General features: G+C 47.2%; 1 protein-coding gene across 1 annotated transcript in view; it reads right to left on the bottom strand.

Moving 5' to 3' along the window:
- Positions 1 to 7,151: 7,151 nt before the first annotated feature.
- Positions 7,152 to 17,403, bottom strand: part of C8A (complement C8 alpha chain) — a 68,470-nt gene continuing 58,218 nt past the window's right edge. The window contains 4 exon segments of the mRNA XM_030326581.1: positions 7,152 to 7,701; positions 11,454 to 11,676; positions 16,046 to 16,203; positions 17,237 to 17,368. Coding sequence (XP_030182441.1) covers positions 7,550 to 7,701; positions 11,454 to 11,676; positions 16,046 to 16,203; positions 17,237 to 17,368 — 665 coding nt within the window. The 3' untranslated portion in view covers positions 7,152 to 7,549.

Raw genomic sequence — 17,403 nt, 5'->3', positions numbered from 1 at the left:
AACAGTAACACATTGGCCTAGCATACCATACGTCTTTGAGATTCCCTGTTTAGCGAATGCTGTCGTGAAGTCAGATTTTTCTGTCTGGTGTTTTCCTCTTTGAGTCCTCTTTCCATATTGAGGTGTTTGAAAATTCAGGGTTCACTGAGATACCCAGGGAAAGTCCCAACCTCGTAGGCGGAGATGGAAACACAGATGAAGAGAAGCCGAGTAGTGTAGCTGTTAGAAGTGTGCACTCTTGGTGCCACACTGCCTGCATTTGTGACATTGTCTGGCTCTGTGGCTTATTAGCTGTGTGGCTTTGTGCAAGGCTTTGTGCAGTGCCTTCATTTCCTCATCTGTAAGATGGGGGATGGTCACAGTAGCAAACCTTCTGGAGTTTGGGGAGCATATGTGAAACGCTCCGGACAAAGTCAGCACTCCATAGTTAGCTGTATCGGTGACATTGTTATTTCTGGGGATTCTCAAAACATCAACAAGAACAGTGGTTGGTTTGTTTGATTTTTAAAAGTAATTTAAGACTGTTTTAAAAATATTTTAGTGCTGGGGCGCCTGGGTGGCTCAGGCGGTTAAGCCTCCAACTTCGGCTCAGGTCACGATCTCGCGGTTTGTGGGTTCGAGCCCCGCGTCGGGCTCTGTGCTGACAGCTCGGAGCCTGGAGCCTGCTTCGGATTCTGTGTCTCCCTCCCTCTCTGCCCCTCTCCTGCTCATGCTCTGTCACTTTCCGTTTCAAAAAAAAAAAAAATCAAACGTTAAAAAAAATTTAAAAAAAATATTTTAGTGCTAAACCTACCATAAGCATGAGAACAAGAAAGACATAAAATAGCTTAGCTCCTAGGAGATGTCTTCATAAAGGACATGGAAGGCTTTTATAGCCCAAGCTCTGGGTTATTAAGGGGAAATGTAACAGCATAATAACTAATATTTGCAGAGGGCATTACCAGCTACAAAGAACTTTCACATACCTAATCCAGTTTAATCCTCTCAATGGCTGCAAGAGGAGGAGTATTATCTGCCTGACAGGTGGTGAGAAGGAGCCTCGGAGAGACTGAGCAATTTGCCTAAGACCACACAGCTCGAAAGTGGCCAAACCGCCCCAGTCCCAGGGCTGTGTCCGCGTCTCCCGCTGCAGCGGAAGCAACGGCAGTGGCATCACATAGCAGGTGCCTGCCTGCCTGTCCGCTTGCATAGAAGAGGCAGAGAAAGGCCCATGGTCTGGCATCCTTGCAGTGGAGAAGCAGCCCTGCCTTCCAAAGGGCTTCTGGGTGGGACACCTTGGTGGCTCCCTCGGCGAAGCCTCTGACTCTTGCTTTCGGCTCGGGTCACGATCTCACAGTTCATGACTTCAAGCCCCACGTCGTCTGCGCTGACAGTGTGGAGCCTGCTTGAGAATCTCCCTCTCCCTCTCTCTCCCTGCCCCTCCCCTGCTTTCTCTCTCTGTCTCTCTTTCAAACAGTAAACAAACGCAAAACAAATTTCAAAAGAAAGCAAAGGGCTTGCAGGCAGGCAGACAGAGATGTAGGACCCAATGCCATCACTTCCCAGCTGAGTGACCCCGATCAAGTCACTTACCTCTCTGTGCCTCAGTGTCCTCATCAGAGTCTTGGGCCAGTCATCTTGACGGCACAGTGTGAGGATTGAACGGCATGACATATGCAGAGGGGTTGCCGCTGTCCCAAGTGCCTGGCACATGCTGGCTACTCAACTGCCTTTCCAATCTTGGGTGCAGAATGAACCAGCACTGCCTTCCATCTGCCGCTCCCCCCCCCCCCCCCCCCGCCTAGTATCTGTCTCTTCTGTCTCTTTGGGGGCATATCGACCGCATTTTACAGAAAGGAAAAGGAGAAGGAATAGGGATTGCGTTTGCAGGGGGAAATTCTTGGAGGATTGTCAGAGGGAGTCGAGTGGCTGGTCTGACATTCACCTCCGGGCAGGAGCCCACTCCAGAGCCCAGGCACTGCCATTATCACTGGCTGCACCCACCCGTTATCTCACGTCTCCACCTTGCAACCCCAAGTGTTCCTTCATCCATCACTGGCCATTGTCTGGTACCCACTCCCCCTTCCCCCCGCCACCTCCTGCCTGATGGACCTCCTTGTTAATAAGCCGGTGTGTTCGTATCCTGAAAACTATCTGATTCTGGTCCCTTTTATCCCAAACACCATCCATCCATCAACCGCTTGCTCTCTATGCTTGGTTAGGAAAATGGGAATGGGGGAGGGAGACAAATAATAGATAAACTTCTTAGCTGCTATCTCTAAAGAAATAGAATGGATAAATAGATCCATCAGGCGTGTATCATGCCACTGGACAGCAAAGTCCATTTGTTAAAAACTGGTTAGGCGAGAGGATTTATCTCACACTTTAAGCTGCTAATATAGAAGGGAAACATGTTTTCCTTTATCTCTCCCAGGGGAGGGAGAAACCCCAAGGCCACTAATGCAGAATTTTTAACTCCATTTGATGGGCTTTCCTTCACTAAAGTGGAAAAGGTGGTCTCTCTTTCTGAAGTTTACCCAGCCTCGTGGGATGGTGTGGGCTCTCCCTTGATGCTCCAGGAAGCTTGCAGGATCCGGAAGTCCTGTGAAAATGTCTTCTACAGGGTTCTCTCTCACAAATTCCTGACACGACAGCACAGAGGGACCAGAGAGAGAACAGCATCCAACAAGCTTTTACTAGGAAGCTCCTATGTGTCCAGCACTAAGCTAGCCAGGTACAAGGGCTCCCAAGGTAAACATGAGTTTCCACCTGCCCTGCAACAAGTCACTAGTGTGGGGAGACAGACGAGTAAGCTACAGTTATAGCCTGCAGAAAATGCTGGAATATAGAGCCATATGAAGGAGTAGCACCCAATGAAGTGTGGGCTAGTGGAAGAGGTCAGGGTTGAACCTAACCTCCACCCTGAGAGTACTGGCAAAGAGCCAGGAGAAGAGGGAGCTGGTGGGCAGGGGGCTTCTGGGCAGCGTGTGCAAAGGCCTGGAGATGACAAAGAGCCTGGTCTGTTTGAGGAACTAAACTGGGCATCATTCATTCAACAAATATTTGTTGACCCCCTATTAAGGCCAAATACTGTTCTAGGCACTGGGGGTCTAGCCATAAAAAGGTTTGCATCGTAATGGAAGGAGGCATACCAAGAAAAATAGAAGACTAAATGAGTCCATTTAGTAGTAGTACTAAGTGCCATAAAATAAGAATAATAAATGAGGGCAAATGGCCCTTGGGGAGGTAATACTTCAGCAGAGACTTCAGTGAAACAAGGGCATGAGTCTTGGATGAGCTGATTTAGGGGATGAGCATTTTGGGCATGCTCATCCTGGGGCATGAGAGAGCTTGACATGTGTGAGGAACCACATACAGGCTTTCATGGCTAGAGCAACGTGATTGAGGGAAGGAGTGACTAGAAGGAAATGAAGTCAGAGAGCCAACAGTTAGACATATAGGGCTTTGTACATCCTGTTAGGGGCAATAGATTTTATTGAATGTTTATTTTTGAGAGAGAGAAAGAGGGAGAGCAAGTAGGGTAAGGGCAGAGACAGAGGGAGACAAAGAATCCGAAGCAGGCTCCAGGCTCCCAGCTGTCGGCACAGAGCCTGATGCAGGGCTCAAACCCACAAACTGCTAGATCATGACCTGAGCCCAAGTTCAATCCAGTTAACCAAATGAGCCACCCAGGTGCCCTGGGGCAATAGATTTTTAGTACAAGTGCCTCATAGAATCTGAAAAAGGAGTCGAAGATGGAGTGGTACGTTGGCATCAGATAATAGAGAACCTTGTGAATCCAGTTAAAACGCTTGAGCTATACAACAATGGCTGTGGGTGTTGAACCACCAAGAACACTGGAAATGAGCTGAAAAGTGGCCATCTGTAGACATTTCCCCAGGACCAAGCCCCAGCTGCCTTCAGGAAAGGCTCAGTGAGCAAACCCAAGGTCTGATCTCAGCCATCCCCAGCCTAAGAAGGACCAGCACTCAAACCAAGGAGCTGAGCAGTAATCACCACCCCCACCAACCCACCTCGTGGGTTCCCATCCCCGTAGCTTTGTTGCATGCTATTTCCTCTGTGCTATTCTGCCCCTTCTTGACCTTTCTTTCCTTGTCTAATCCACACTCACTTCCTAGGTTCCGCTGGCCATCCTCTCCTCCTCTGGGCTGTCCTCTCTGCAGCCCCCCAGCTGGGCTAGCCCCCACAGCCCTCTGGATATCCTGCTGGCATCGGACCTATTGCCATTGCCGGCCTCCTGCACCCGGCCAGCATTCTTGCAGGGCTGGGACCACATCTGACTCATTTCCGTGTCTCCAGCACCTGGCTCAGGGCCTGGCACAAGAGCTCACCATGGTGCTTTGCCCATTTCCCAAGTGCAGGGGTAGCAGCCCTGAATGTCTTTATGGAAGAGAGGCATCCTTCCGCTAATGCACATCACGTCCCCTTTTTACCATGGCTCCCGACAGCTTCCTTCTGCCATCTCTCATTTCTGCAGCGTGGTTTTTGAAGCCTACCCTTTCTCTCTGTCCATTATCTTCACCCTAAAGGCATACAGTTCAGAAGAGATTCATTGAGTCAACTCTTTAGATCTTCCTCTATCTCAAAGAAGAAAAAAAGCCCCTCCTTATTGCTTTTCATTCTGTCATTAATTTACTTTCCAAAGACACCTTGTCAGGCTGAAGATTATATCTTTAAGCCGTGTTTTTACATCCACTACCTATAAAGCCTTAGATTATGGGTCTCCTGAAAGGACCTGAGGTAGAATACATTTGATAAGCTTTATGCCCTTTGCTTGGCAAGAGTCAGGCATTCTTGAAGAGGGAAAGGCACTGATCTGGGGGAGGGTCGCTGCTTCTGAAACCGCCCCTGCCTTTGTATTGTGATTTCTGAAACTGCTGGGGATGCGGCATCCTCCGAGGAGCAAGGCAGAGGCTGGCCGTGGTTCTCTGGCTCTGGTGACCGAAGACAGCATTGCTCAGCTGGTGGTTTGGGCTCACATGTGATCCAGGCAGGTGCTCAATCCCTGTGTTGTCATCTCCCGCCTAGATGCCTACATTTGCTCCCTAAGGAGCTTCTTTGCCTCTCCCCATGCCCCCGGCACCATCCTACAAGTCCTTGCCTTGTCTTAGCAGTCCCTGGTAGACAGCATAGAGCAAAGGTGGGGGGCGTGGGCTTGATGTAGCACATTCAAACCTTGGCTGACCATGAGGCTCAGCCTTGCCAAGACTCAGTTTCCTTAGCAGTGAAATGGGACTCCTAAAACATATCTGAAGAGGTCCTGGATAAGGCTGAATGAGATAACAGAGATAAACCGTATATTGGCTGTCCTTTTATTATATGCCTGTTCCCATGAACATGTGATGAATCCTTGATGCTCAAGGATTCTCAGCCTTGACTACTTTCTTCTTTCTTTTTTTAATTGAAGTGCACTTGATAACAGCTTAAAAACTACTGATGTCTGGCTCATGCCTCCAGACATTTGGATTTAATGGGTCTGGGGGCGCAACCTCTGGACAGCAAGGTTTTTGAAACTCCCCAACTGAAAACTACAGCTTTCAGACCAACTTTGAATGTCCTCTTGTAAATTGACCCCTCGCCCTCCGTCAGATGCTAGCGGGTAAGCACCGCTGCCCGGTAAGTAATGAATAGAAACTAATTACTAATGTAAATCAACTTTGAAAGAAAAAACAAATTCATGACAGGATGAGGAGCAGTAAAGGAGTTGTCTTCTTTTAGATGGAAGATCTGATGACTTTAGAAATGAAACTGCTAAACTATAAATTTTAATGAACACTGGTAACAGTAGTAATAATAAGGGCGTTGCTAATAATTCCATATATGACAGGCACTGGGCTGGGGTTTTTAACATTTTTTTAATGTTTATTTATTTTTGAGAGAGAGAGAGAGCATGAGCAGGGGAGGGGCAGAGAGGGAAGGAGATACAGAATCTGAAACAGGGTCCAGGCTCCGAGCTGTCAGCATGGAGCCCAACGCGGGGCTTGAACTCACGAACCATGAGATCGTGACCTGAGCCGAAGCTGGACGTTTAACTGACAGCGCCACCCCGGCACTGTGCTGTTTCATATGACATATTTATCTTCACTTTCTCCCCCATTCTCCATTCCCAACTCATGTGCACACACCCCCAAGGTTCTTTCTCACCTTCGAACTGTATTACATGCTGAGCTTCTATCTTAAAGGCCTCTTCCTTCTTTGCCTCGTTCAGAAATCCTTCAAGGTCTGGGTCAAGCCCCATCCCATATGTAAAATACACACCAGGGAATATAAACCTCTGTCCCACCTGGCCTCCTTTGGCCCTTCCTTTGACATTAACTCAACAATTAATTCTCTGTATCCCTAAAATCCCTTCTAATTGTTTCATGTATATATGTCTTATTATTACCCTAAAAAGATCGAGGATTCTGAAAAGATAGAGAGCACTAGGATATATCAATCAACAGATGTTTTTTGTCCCTACTGGAAATGCAGATTCCACTGCCAAAGAGCTAAACCCACCTCTAGGAGAAACTTAGAGGTAAACAGAAAAGTCCGTGCAACACAACACATTCTGTATTTGAGACATGACTAGAGTATGATGGGGATACTGAGGCAGGCTGGTGTGATTGGCTCTCCTGCAGGTGGTCAGGGAAGGTGTACTGATCAGCATTTGTTGGCTCCATTATCCAGTCTGGGGAGCTCACCCATAGGAACCACATTTTTGAACTGACTCTTGAGTTCAGTCCCTCCCCTCATCCTTGTTAGGTCTCCCCCAATTTAAGGAACAGCATTGGCCTCTGGGGATACATTGCTGATCCAAACAAACCTAATCCCTGCCCTCACAATTAGCATCTCAGGGGAGACAGATCATAGTCACAGGAGATATGGCAGCCAGTATACAGTTATTAATTGTGAAAAACACCATGAAGGAAAAGGATAGAGTGCCCTGAGAAGATAACTGGGGGAAACGTGTTATTTGTGGGAAGAACCTGAACAGAAGAGATTAATTGAGGGAATGAAAGAAAATAATGTTGAACCCAGATCAAGGAAAATTGACAGAACTCAAGTCAGTCTTCATTTTTTTTTCTCATTATTTCAGTGTATCTGCTGCTTCTACCAACTAGTAATGGTTCTGTGAATGAACAAATATTGTGATCAAAGAACTGAGACCATTCTCATCATACTTTGTTTTATTGGCCATTGATCTGCTTGCCTCCTACTTCTAACATCCTGTAAGTCCCTCTAAGGCATGGATTGAAATCTCTCTGTCCCTCCCCCCCCCCCCGCCTCCGCGCTCTCTCTCTCTCTCTCTCTCTCTCTCTCAGATGATCTGAAGTGCTGTGAGCAGGACTGAGGCCCTAGTTGACATTCAGTGCCCAGTTGTTGAATGATTGCATCTTGTGGGTAATAGGACAGTTAGTTGTAGACGGCACAGGCTGGTCCTACTCCTGGAAGTTGGCGGGACAAAGAAAAAGTCCACGTTGATTTGCATTTCCCCTCAGCTGAAAGAAGTCTTTTTCCAGTGGTCAATGCAGGGGGTGCCATCCGCTGCATCTGTGCCCAGAGGCCCTCAGCAAGCCTGGGTCTGCACTTTCCACCCTGGACAGGAGTTGCCTCCATTCTGGGGTGCAGGGTTATTGCACTCTCTCCTCCTTTCCTGGGTGCCCGCTCTGCAAGCAGACCAGGAGCTCCAGCAGCTCCAGCGACCATCCGCCTTGGCTCCTGCACAGATAATTTCCCAGGGGAGGAGGAGGTTAGCATACAAGAAGCAGCTCGGATTATAAGGAGGGAGGCCCATCCCGTTGCCCAAGAGTGGTCTGCAATCTCTCCTTGGGGAAATGCCTGGCGTAGCCAACCAAGACCTCTGTGCTCACCGCCTTGCACTTAATTTGAAACTCTGGATGGAGCGAGAGCCTCTTCTGAGAGCCCATCTCATGAAATTGGAATCCACAGTTGCATGGAAGATAGATAGCAGAGTGAAGCAGGAAGACACGTTCCTCCGGAAGAATGACACGGAGCCACTGGAGGGTGTGAAGAGCAGGGAGCACAGCCCAGCCAAGGATTCACAGACAAGGGCCAGCCTGACAGCCCTCTGGAGGGGCTCGAGGGCTTCTGACTGAGGGTCTGCAAATCAGAGCCCCTCAGACTCTGATGCTGGGGCCACGGTGGGTGACAGGGTCTGCACAGAGCATCAGAACACAGGCACTGATCAAGGGTTGCCTCTGGAAGTCCAGCTCATGCAAAATCCCCTGGCCTGGGGCTGCTGCCTCCTACTGGCTCCGGGTCTTTGGGCAGACCCTCTCTCAGCCTGAGTTTTCACCTCTGTAAATGAAAACGATGGACTAATCCACTGGAGTTTTTCCATCATTTTTTTCATTCCTGTGGTTTTTTTTTTTTTCCCTTAAATGAAATCTTATGTGAGCCCCAATATGGCCACCAGATGAAAGTAGAATTGTTTTATTTGAAGCTGGGGTGTCTATCTGGGCTTGCCCTGCTCCCCCGGGGCAGCCCCTAAGACTCCAAGTTTCCTCAGATCCCAGTGTGAATATCATTGGCTTAGATTATCTTCAGGCCCCTTCCAGCTCTGTAATTATACTCCCCGGTGGGACAGCCACAGCAGGCTTCTCTGTCTCTATTTTTCCCACCTCTGTGACTTGGTCTCCACAGGCAAAGGTTTGCTGGGAAAATACTTAGGGACCAACGTCAGTGGGTTCCCATGGGGGCTGACTTCCCACTCTTAGATTTCCTTACCAAATTAGTCTTTGTCAGGCTGAACGTTCAGTCTGATGTCCCCAAGGCTACCTGATGTCCACACTGTGCTTGTGACAAGGTCAGTGGGGTACCTGTGAACTGCCTGCAATTGACTGAATGTAATATTGTAGGTTAAATGGGCTCTGGGGAGGAGGGTCCATCCTCTGGGTCCTGCCACCCCCCCCCCCCAGATCATTGGCATCACGCCCCCTTTCTCCGGTGCCCATTGTCTGTACATATGACTCAGCATGGCCACAACTGAGCCTGGCATTGGACCATTGAAGAGGCACATCTAGGTAATCCACACTCCCTGTCTCTCTACCTCTGTAATATTGGACAGGGATGCAAGGGATCCAAATGAGTCATTCGTTTGGGGGCCCATGCTGTAATTGTGATTACCCAGGCAGGACTCACGTTTGGCCCTTTAAGCCAGGTCAGGCTGATAACCATGAACACATCTTCCCTCCCCGCTCTCCAAGATAATAGTCAATATAATCATCTCAGACTCTCTGCCCTCATTTCTGAAACTTCTTGACTCTTAGTATATACATCAGTAGAATGTAACAGTTAAGAGCTTGTGTCCTAGGGTGGGTCCAAACCCCTAGATCCAAATCCTGGTTCTGACACTCCCCAGCTGGGTGACTTTGAGCAAAGTATGTTACCTTCCTCCTACCCCAATTCCTCACCTGTAAATTGGGGCTAATAATGGTACTTCTAACATTCTTTGGGGGGAAGAGATGAATTCATGCCCATGACGTGTTGAGATAGTGTCTGGCAAAGAATAAGGGTTAGTTACTCTTCCTGTTCACTGACCTTTGGTCCCCCTGGAAAAGCTGCTTAGCCAATGGGGCAAATGAGGGTTGAAACCCAGTCCACACTCTGCTTGAAAAGTCAAGAATTCCTTGGGCCCTGAAGCTTGTCCGTATCAGCCCTAAGAAGTTTCTCTCTTTCTCCCAATTTACCCACCTATCGGGCAGTGCCTTTTTTCAGTTTACAGAAGGAAACTGTGCCTGTCTTTGCCCTGGTAACCAGTCTACTTGTTTTCTATTCCCTGCATCCTCCTTCATAAAGACCCTGGAATTCACTCACCATATTGGCTCACCCCTGTCACAATTCCTCCTGCAGGATACAAAGAAGCTTGCCAAGATTTAATTTGTGCTCCCTTCAGCAGTAGAAGAGGGATTTAGAGAAGACACCAAACCAAGATAGATCCTCTGCCAGTGGAGTGATCTCCTCCTCTTATTTATAATCATAGAGCCTGCCTCATGTTAGCTAGTTTAACATCAACACAACCTGTGATGAAGGTACTGCTCTTATCCCTCGTTTTATGGGGAATTCTCACATGAAAATTGGCAACATTGGCCTTCAAAGGCCTCTCTGCCACCAGAGCTCTGCTGTCCTGCTTCCCCTTGAGAACTACTCCACCAATGAGGTGATTATAACCCACCATCAGCTCATTTTCACAACCAGGCTCCTACCCCACCTACCATGGGCATCAACGGTTTGGGTTAAGAGTAGTGCTACCGTAGATGTACCCATCCAGACTTTCTTTTTTTCTCCTTTTCTTCGCATCATCTTCACTGCAGTTGCCAACTGAGGTTGATTTATACATTGATTTGGTAGCCCATGTGTTTTGGACATCATTCCATGTGTAATATAAGTAGTTTTGTATGTGCAGAAAATTGGAAGCTTGGGGATTTGAGCATGTATAGAGATTCTTGAAGCTCAAAGGAAACTCAAGCAAGAAAGATGAACCCCAGAAAAAAGAAATGGCTAACCAGTGTCTCACAGTAAGTTAGTGAAGTAGTTGGGGCTCATATCCAGGTCCTCAGACTTCTTATCTTTAAGGGATATGGATTTCTCATCCTTGTCTCAGAGCCTTCTTCCCTGGTACCAGTGAGTTCATGCTGTGCGACTATACACTTAAATCTTACCTGCCACAACCCTTTTGTTTGTAGTCATAGCTCCTTGCACTGTAATGACAGTGAGTAAACTCTTGTAGTTGACCCCCAAAGATGTGCTCAAGTCCAAACACCCATTACCTTGTAAGCACTAACTTATTTGCAAGTAGGGTCTTGGCAGATTAAGTCAAGTTAAAATGAGATCCCAATGGATTAGGGTGGGTCCTAATCCAATGACTAGTTTTCTTAGAAGAAAAGAAAACGGATGTAGAGTAGAGAACACCACGTGAAGACACGCAGAGATTGGAATGACACATCCACAAGCCAAGGAATGCCAGGGATTACCAGCAACCGTCAGAGGCTAGGAGAAAGGCATAGAACAGATCACCTTCAGAGCCTCCAGAAGAAACCAACCTGGCCAATACACCTGAATTCTGGACTTCTAACTTCCAGAAGTGTGGGACAACAAGTTTCTGTTGCTTTAAGCCCCCCAGCTTGTGGTAATATGTTGTGGCAACCCCATGAAACTGATATATCCCTCCTGAAATGAATTGTCCTGTCCATGTACACCTTGGCAAAACAAAACAAAATAAACAAACGAAAATAGTTCTCATCTGAGAGAGGGTCTTGATAGCTGGGAGAAAGCGTAAGAAGCATTGAAGGGGGAAGGACGAGTCGCCCATAAAGCTCAGAGTGCTGTAGCCAGAGTAGTGGGCAAGAGGACACACAAAGGGGGGTGCTGGGAACCCCAACAGTCCTTTCTGCACTGGCGCCTCTGAGCTGGGTCAGGTTTGAATCTGAGTGAGGGTACGTGGGTCTTACCCTTCTGCTCCATTTGCTCACAGGCAAGGCCCCGGCGACCCAGTGGGCACTGGCACTCACAGCTGGTGCCCTTGAGGATGGGCTCCCCATTGTTGAAGCAGGGTCCACAGCGGCAGGCATTGAATTCCATCAGGTACTGGTCCAAGGCCCGGCGCAGGTTCTGGCGCTTGGCCTCCAGGGGCCCCAGGTTTGTATGCCGCAGCACCTCGTGGATGGGCTGCATCTATGGGTTCAAAAAAAATAGAGAGCCCTTCCCTGGGCTTCCAGCTTCCCAGAGCCCACAAACTGGCCATCAGGCCTTCCCAGGCCTGCTCCATGCGAGGCACAGACCTAGAACTCTATCTCACTGCATTGGACCCTCACAGCCACTCTGCAAAGCAGGTACTAAACTCCAGAGACCCTGAGTGTTCGAGGGACTAGCTCAGGATCACCCAATTAAGTGCAAGAGCCATTCTGAACATGGGCCTCCTTAACTCTGAAACCTGTGCCCCACCCTCCCCCCCCCAGTCCCAGAAGAAGAAGAGAACTCAGCAGCTATCTGCGCCAACTCATCGGCCCCCCTCCGGCACTTTTAAAGGAAGCAGGAAGAGTGTAAAGTATTATGTGTGTTTAGCGTGTGTTTGGTTTGGTTTGGTTTGGTTTGGTTTTGGTTTTGGTTTTGGTTTTGGTTTTGGTTTTGGTTTTTAATCCGTCGCCTCCAAAGCAGGAATTATTAAAGTCCTTGATAGGTAGTTGGCGGTGCAGAATACTTCTCACACTGGTGTGAGTGTGATGGTTGTATGTGGGGAGTGGGGGGTAGGGGTCCTTGGTCTCTGGGGCCACCTATTCCAGGAATGACTACAGGCCAGGGTTTCTCAACCTCAGCACTACTGCATTTCCAGCTGGCTAATTCTTTGTTGGCAGAGGAGGGCTGTCCTGTGGGTTGTAGGATGTTCCGAAGTGTCTCTGGCCTCTACCTATTAGATGCCGGTCATAACTTTAGGTTGTGAAAATCAAAACTGTCTGCTGACATCACCAAATATCCCCTGGGGGGCAAAATCGACCCCTGGCTGGGAAGTAGTGGATGGAGGTGAGAGCCCTGAATCTGGAGACAGAAAATCTGTCTTCGGATCTTGGCTCCACTGGTTCCAGGCTATGTGATCTGTCAGGTGACACGGGGAGCCTGCCTTCTTTGCCTCTACAATGAGAACAGTACTCTTGCCTTCCAGGTTTACTGTGACGATGAAAGCTGGTAGACTGGAGAAGCCTGTCGCGGAGTACAAGTTCAATAAATGCTGCTCACACCCTCGTTATGCGGCCTAGAACTCTTTTCTGTCCATCTCTAAGCCTGAGCCCCATTATCTATGAAATGGGAATAATAACCTTCTTCCTAGAATTCTTATGAAGATCTAAAGAAATAATGAATGAGAGATGCCAGCATGAAAGGGAAGAACAATATAAAGTAAAGCACCGTTTTTATTAGTTAGATGGGATGGTAGGGGGATAAAAGCTGAAATTTTTCAAATTGCATGTACCTATGGTGGTCGTCAGCATGCTTTTAAGGCTATATATTTTAACACACAATCAAAAAGTGAGAGCTTCTTTACAGATCTCTCATTTTATAGGACAGTAACCTGAGGCCCTGAGAGAGGAGCGATTTGCCAAGGTCGCGGGAAAATTCAGAGGTAGGGACTGAGCCACACTGGGGCAATCTCCCTCCTCCAGAATCAAAAGTCAATGGAGGGCACTCACAGTGGCCTCGAGTGGGTTCCTGGAAATGTGTACAGAAAGATCAGTGACAAACAGACCTTGGCTTGTTGTCACAGGCCGCAGCTGAGGTCACCAGGCTGGTCATGTCAGGACTGGCTGGGCGGCCAGCCAAGGGCAGGCGACCACTTACTGGAAGTTCAGAAAGTTTGGCCCCATTGTTAGGAAGTGCATGCAGAATGGGCCGCCCTGTGGCCCTAGTTAAAGATGACTCTTAATTTCAGGGAAGGTTAAGACCATTGGGCCACTTCCCTGTGACCTTCCAGCGGGACTCAGCACTCAGCCCCCCATCTCTCACTTCTCAATCCCAGACGCTTCAGGGAGAGGAAAGGGACTCCTTGGGAAGGGCAGGTGGGGACTGAAAGAAGGGAAGAAGGGTGGATAAAAAGAATCTTTGAGCTTGGAAAGATATTGGCCATGATCTTCTTCCCATTTTAAAGGTAAAACAGATTCCGAGAAGGCAAGTGGTGTGATATTAGCAACATGATGTAACATAACACATAATAATATGTAACATAGCATCATAACATAACATAATTCCCATATTCACTCAATCTCAGTACCTGCCATAAATAATCACCGCTAAGCTACCATGGGGACATGCAAATAAGACACTGTCTTCTCTCTGAGCATCAGGTTCCAAATAATCCCCTGGCTAACCTCCTTATCTGTAGTCTGTCTCTCTCTCTTCCCAGCCCTTCAGTTCATCCTTCATGTATCTGTAAGCATCCTCTTTTTAACATACAGCTCAGGGCACCGGGGTGGCTTAGTCAGTTAAGCATCCAACTTCCGCTCAAGCCATGATCTTGTGGTTCTTGAGATCAGGCCCCACATCAGGCTCTGTGCTAACAGCTCAGAGCCTGGAGCCTGCTTTGGATTCTGTGTCTCCCTCTCTCTCTGCCGCTCCCCCACTCATGCTCTCTCTCTTTCTTTCAAAAATAAACACACAATAAAAATATAAGTAAAATATATAAAATATAGCTTTAGCGCTGTCACCTCCCTGCTCCACAACCTACCAGCTCCTTAATGCATCAAATCCAAACTTCTCAGGGCCAAAATGTGTTGTGAAGAGATTGTGAATGTTAGAGTCTGTGGGACAGAGCTCAAGTTGGTCTCTGCCATTTACCAGCTATGAGATTTGGCCAGCTTACTTAGCTTCCATCAGCTTGTTTCTTCAACTGTCATTCACTAAATACTCACTACTCTCTCCCTAACCTTGTGATGTAATATGTTACTACCTCCATGTTATAGACCAGGAAACTAGGGCTCAGAAAATGAAGTAACTTGTCTAAGGCTATACACTGAAAAGGTGGCTGAGCCATGATCCAACTTATATCTTTCTCATCCCAAACCTAGGCTCTCTTTCCCCCAAGTTGGTATTCGGTCTTCTCCAAATCATTAACATCAGACTTCCCCTTGGGAGCTTTGTTCAAGGCAAACACAAAGTTCACCTCTTGTCCGTGAAAGTTTATATATTGCTCCTGATATCAATTTTACACTTTTTGACCAAATGACTAATAGCTTGATGATAGCAATTTTCAGACCCTATGTGAATTACAGGTGCGTGAAAATGGTCCCTTACTTATTGGAGAAGAAATGAGATCAGGGTTAATCCATCTGACCTCTTTCTTCATAGAGAGCAGGGTGTTATAATAGACTTTTAGGTTCAACTGTTGGTATATATTTTAAGAAGAGAAATGTATCCATACCCGGGATTTTAAATATATGTAGAAAATGGACAAGAGTCAAGAGAAAATGGGTGAGAAAGTAATCATAAAAACCCAAAATACAACTCTTTTCTTAATGGACTATCCTTGCGTATGAATAGAAATAGTTTGACAACTGGTAGACCAATCCATTTCCTTTGCAATTTGAATACAATTTTACTGCCTTTCCGAAGTTAATGATTTAAGGCAGGGTTTCTCAACTTCAGCGCCGTTGATGTTTGAAGTCAGATATTTCTTTCTTATGGGGGCTGTCTGTGCATAGTGAGGTGTTTAGCAGCATCCATGGTCCCTACGCACGAGATGCCAGTGGCACCTTCTAGCTGTGACCACTGAAACTGTCTCCAGACACTGCCAAATTTCCCTTGGGGAGCAAAGTCGCCCCCCATGGCTGAGAACCATGGCTTTAAGGAAGGTGCTAGGGTAGAGGGATGTGAGAAACTGGTCATGAAGTCCAAAGGTCTGAGATCAAGTATTGCTACATATGAGCTTTGTGACTATAAATGGATCACTAGTTCCTCGGAGCCTCAGTTTCCTAATCTTTTAAATAGTGAGACTCACTTCTGGACCAGAGGTTCATTGTGATAAGGGGATGAGATCACTTGGAGCAAGGGCAGCAAATACATCTTGGTACCACAGCTTGTTCTTGTATGGCCTTTGAGCTGAGAATGGTTATTACATATGTAAAAGTTTGTAAAAAAGAAGGAGAAGAATTTGTATGAGAGTTTGTCTGTGGCCCACACAGCCTAAAACATTTACTATCAGCTCCTTCCCAGAAAAAATTTGCCAACCCTCGACTGAACGAATGTGACTTTAAAGTCTTTCCTGTATAAATGAAAGTTCTTATTTTTAATGTGGCCTAATTCTGAAGAAATTCTGGGACTACGAGTGTAAAACTAGGCTCTGCCCAGATGTTAAGCTTCTGCTCCCGGAGGTCGTGTGGCCTGGGTTTAAAGTCACAGGCTCCCTGTAGTCAGGCGGCGGGAAGGCCACCAGATCAGTGTGCCGTTACATTTAATCTTGTTCTTTGATGGGCTCATAATAAGAAATATGAAATGATCTGGTCTGCTTCACTTTCATTCCTCATGGACGTAGAGTTTCTTCAAGTGCGAAAAGACTTACCTCAAAATCAATAACAACAGGATTATACTTTAATGACCTCCCCCAGGAACGATACGTAATGGTGCTCCCGTTTTGAGTCAAGCCACCGCCCCAGCCAGAATTGCCACCTCGCACTCGAGAAATGATGTCTTCCACAGCCATGGCCAGCCTGTCTTTGTCTGCCAGCAAGAAGATAAGTGCGTTAGTTCAGTTTCCAAGAAGCCAAAGGACTGGTTGGCAAGCTCCACTGATGAGATTCGGGACAGTTTATGTGCTCCCCTTACAGCTGTCTCCCGTTCTTCCACCTTGCTCAGTGAACTAGCAGGACAACCGGAAGGGAAGGACCAAGACCTAGAACTAGACCCATCCTCTGAATTAGAGCAGACACTGGGAGGACAGCCCAGACCAGACCCGCATGGCGGAGGGACAGGATGGAGAAACGGATGAGGATTCATTCGTGCACGCATTTATTCGTTCATATGCCACATGTGTACTCAGTGCCTGCTACCTGCCAAGTAGGTTCAATTAAGTATCATAGGTGCTGTGACAAATGTCTCTATGGGGCATAGAAGGGGCATAGAGAAAAAGGCAGTTAGATCTACAGTGGGGAGGGAGGATTGTCAGGACAAAAGGTGAGTTGTCTAGAAAAGTGAATGACCAGGTAAATGGAGAGAGGAGGGAAGGGCATCGCGGAGAAGAAAGTATTTGACTTAAGGCCCCGAGGCATGAGTAGCCAACACAGTGGGAGTAACCTGAACCCCAATACATTTGATGAGTGAATGAATGAATGAATGAACACTCACTGCCTTATTCAGGAAATGCCAAAAATATCCGTATACAAGTTTCTCTAATAATTGTTCTTTGAGCTTGGTAACTATATTGTCCTCTCTCGGCAGACTATGACCCAGTGGGCTTTTATCTCAACAGTCAACTGTCCAGGTTCTGTCTGTACATTCCCTTCATCCCAGTTCTTACTTAGATCTTTGTCTAGTGCTCGAAATCTAGAAGTCACATATTTCTAAGGTGATGTCAGTACATGGTTAATTCAAAATAGAGCCACAACCGGTTATTGGTTTGGGTATTTAGCAGCTATACAGCATGACCATTGACTGAAATGGAACCAGTTGAAGGGGAAAAGAGTGTCTGTGCCCTGAGTGTGTGTCCAAGGAAAAGTCTAGCTTCTCTTTTAGGGACCCATTACTAAATACTTACTAGTATTGCCACCTCCGGTTTTTTCACAACGTTCTGCTGATAAACGTCCTTCAGTTTTTATGCTGTCTGTGTAATCATAGTCAATGCCCACAAAGCCTCCGAAGCATTTCTTGATATCTGTGCTGGTAATGCCTGTCACAGGGAGACAGAGAGATACAAAATGCTGA

Source organism: Lynx canadensis, chromosome C1, assembly GCF_007474595.2.
Source record: "Lynx canadensis isolate LIC74 chromosome C1, mLynCan4.pri.v2, whole genome shotgun sequence".
NCBI classification, from domain to species: Eukaryota; Metazoa; Chordata; class Mammalia; order Carnivora; family Felidae; genus Lynx; species Lynx canadensis.
This window is presented reverse-complemented; position numbering and strand designations above follow the sequence as displayed.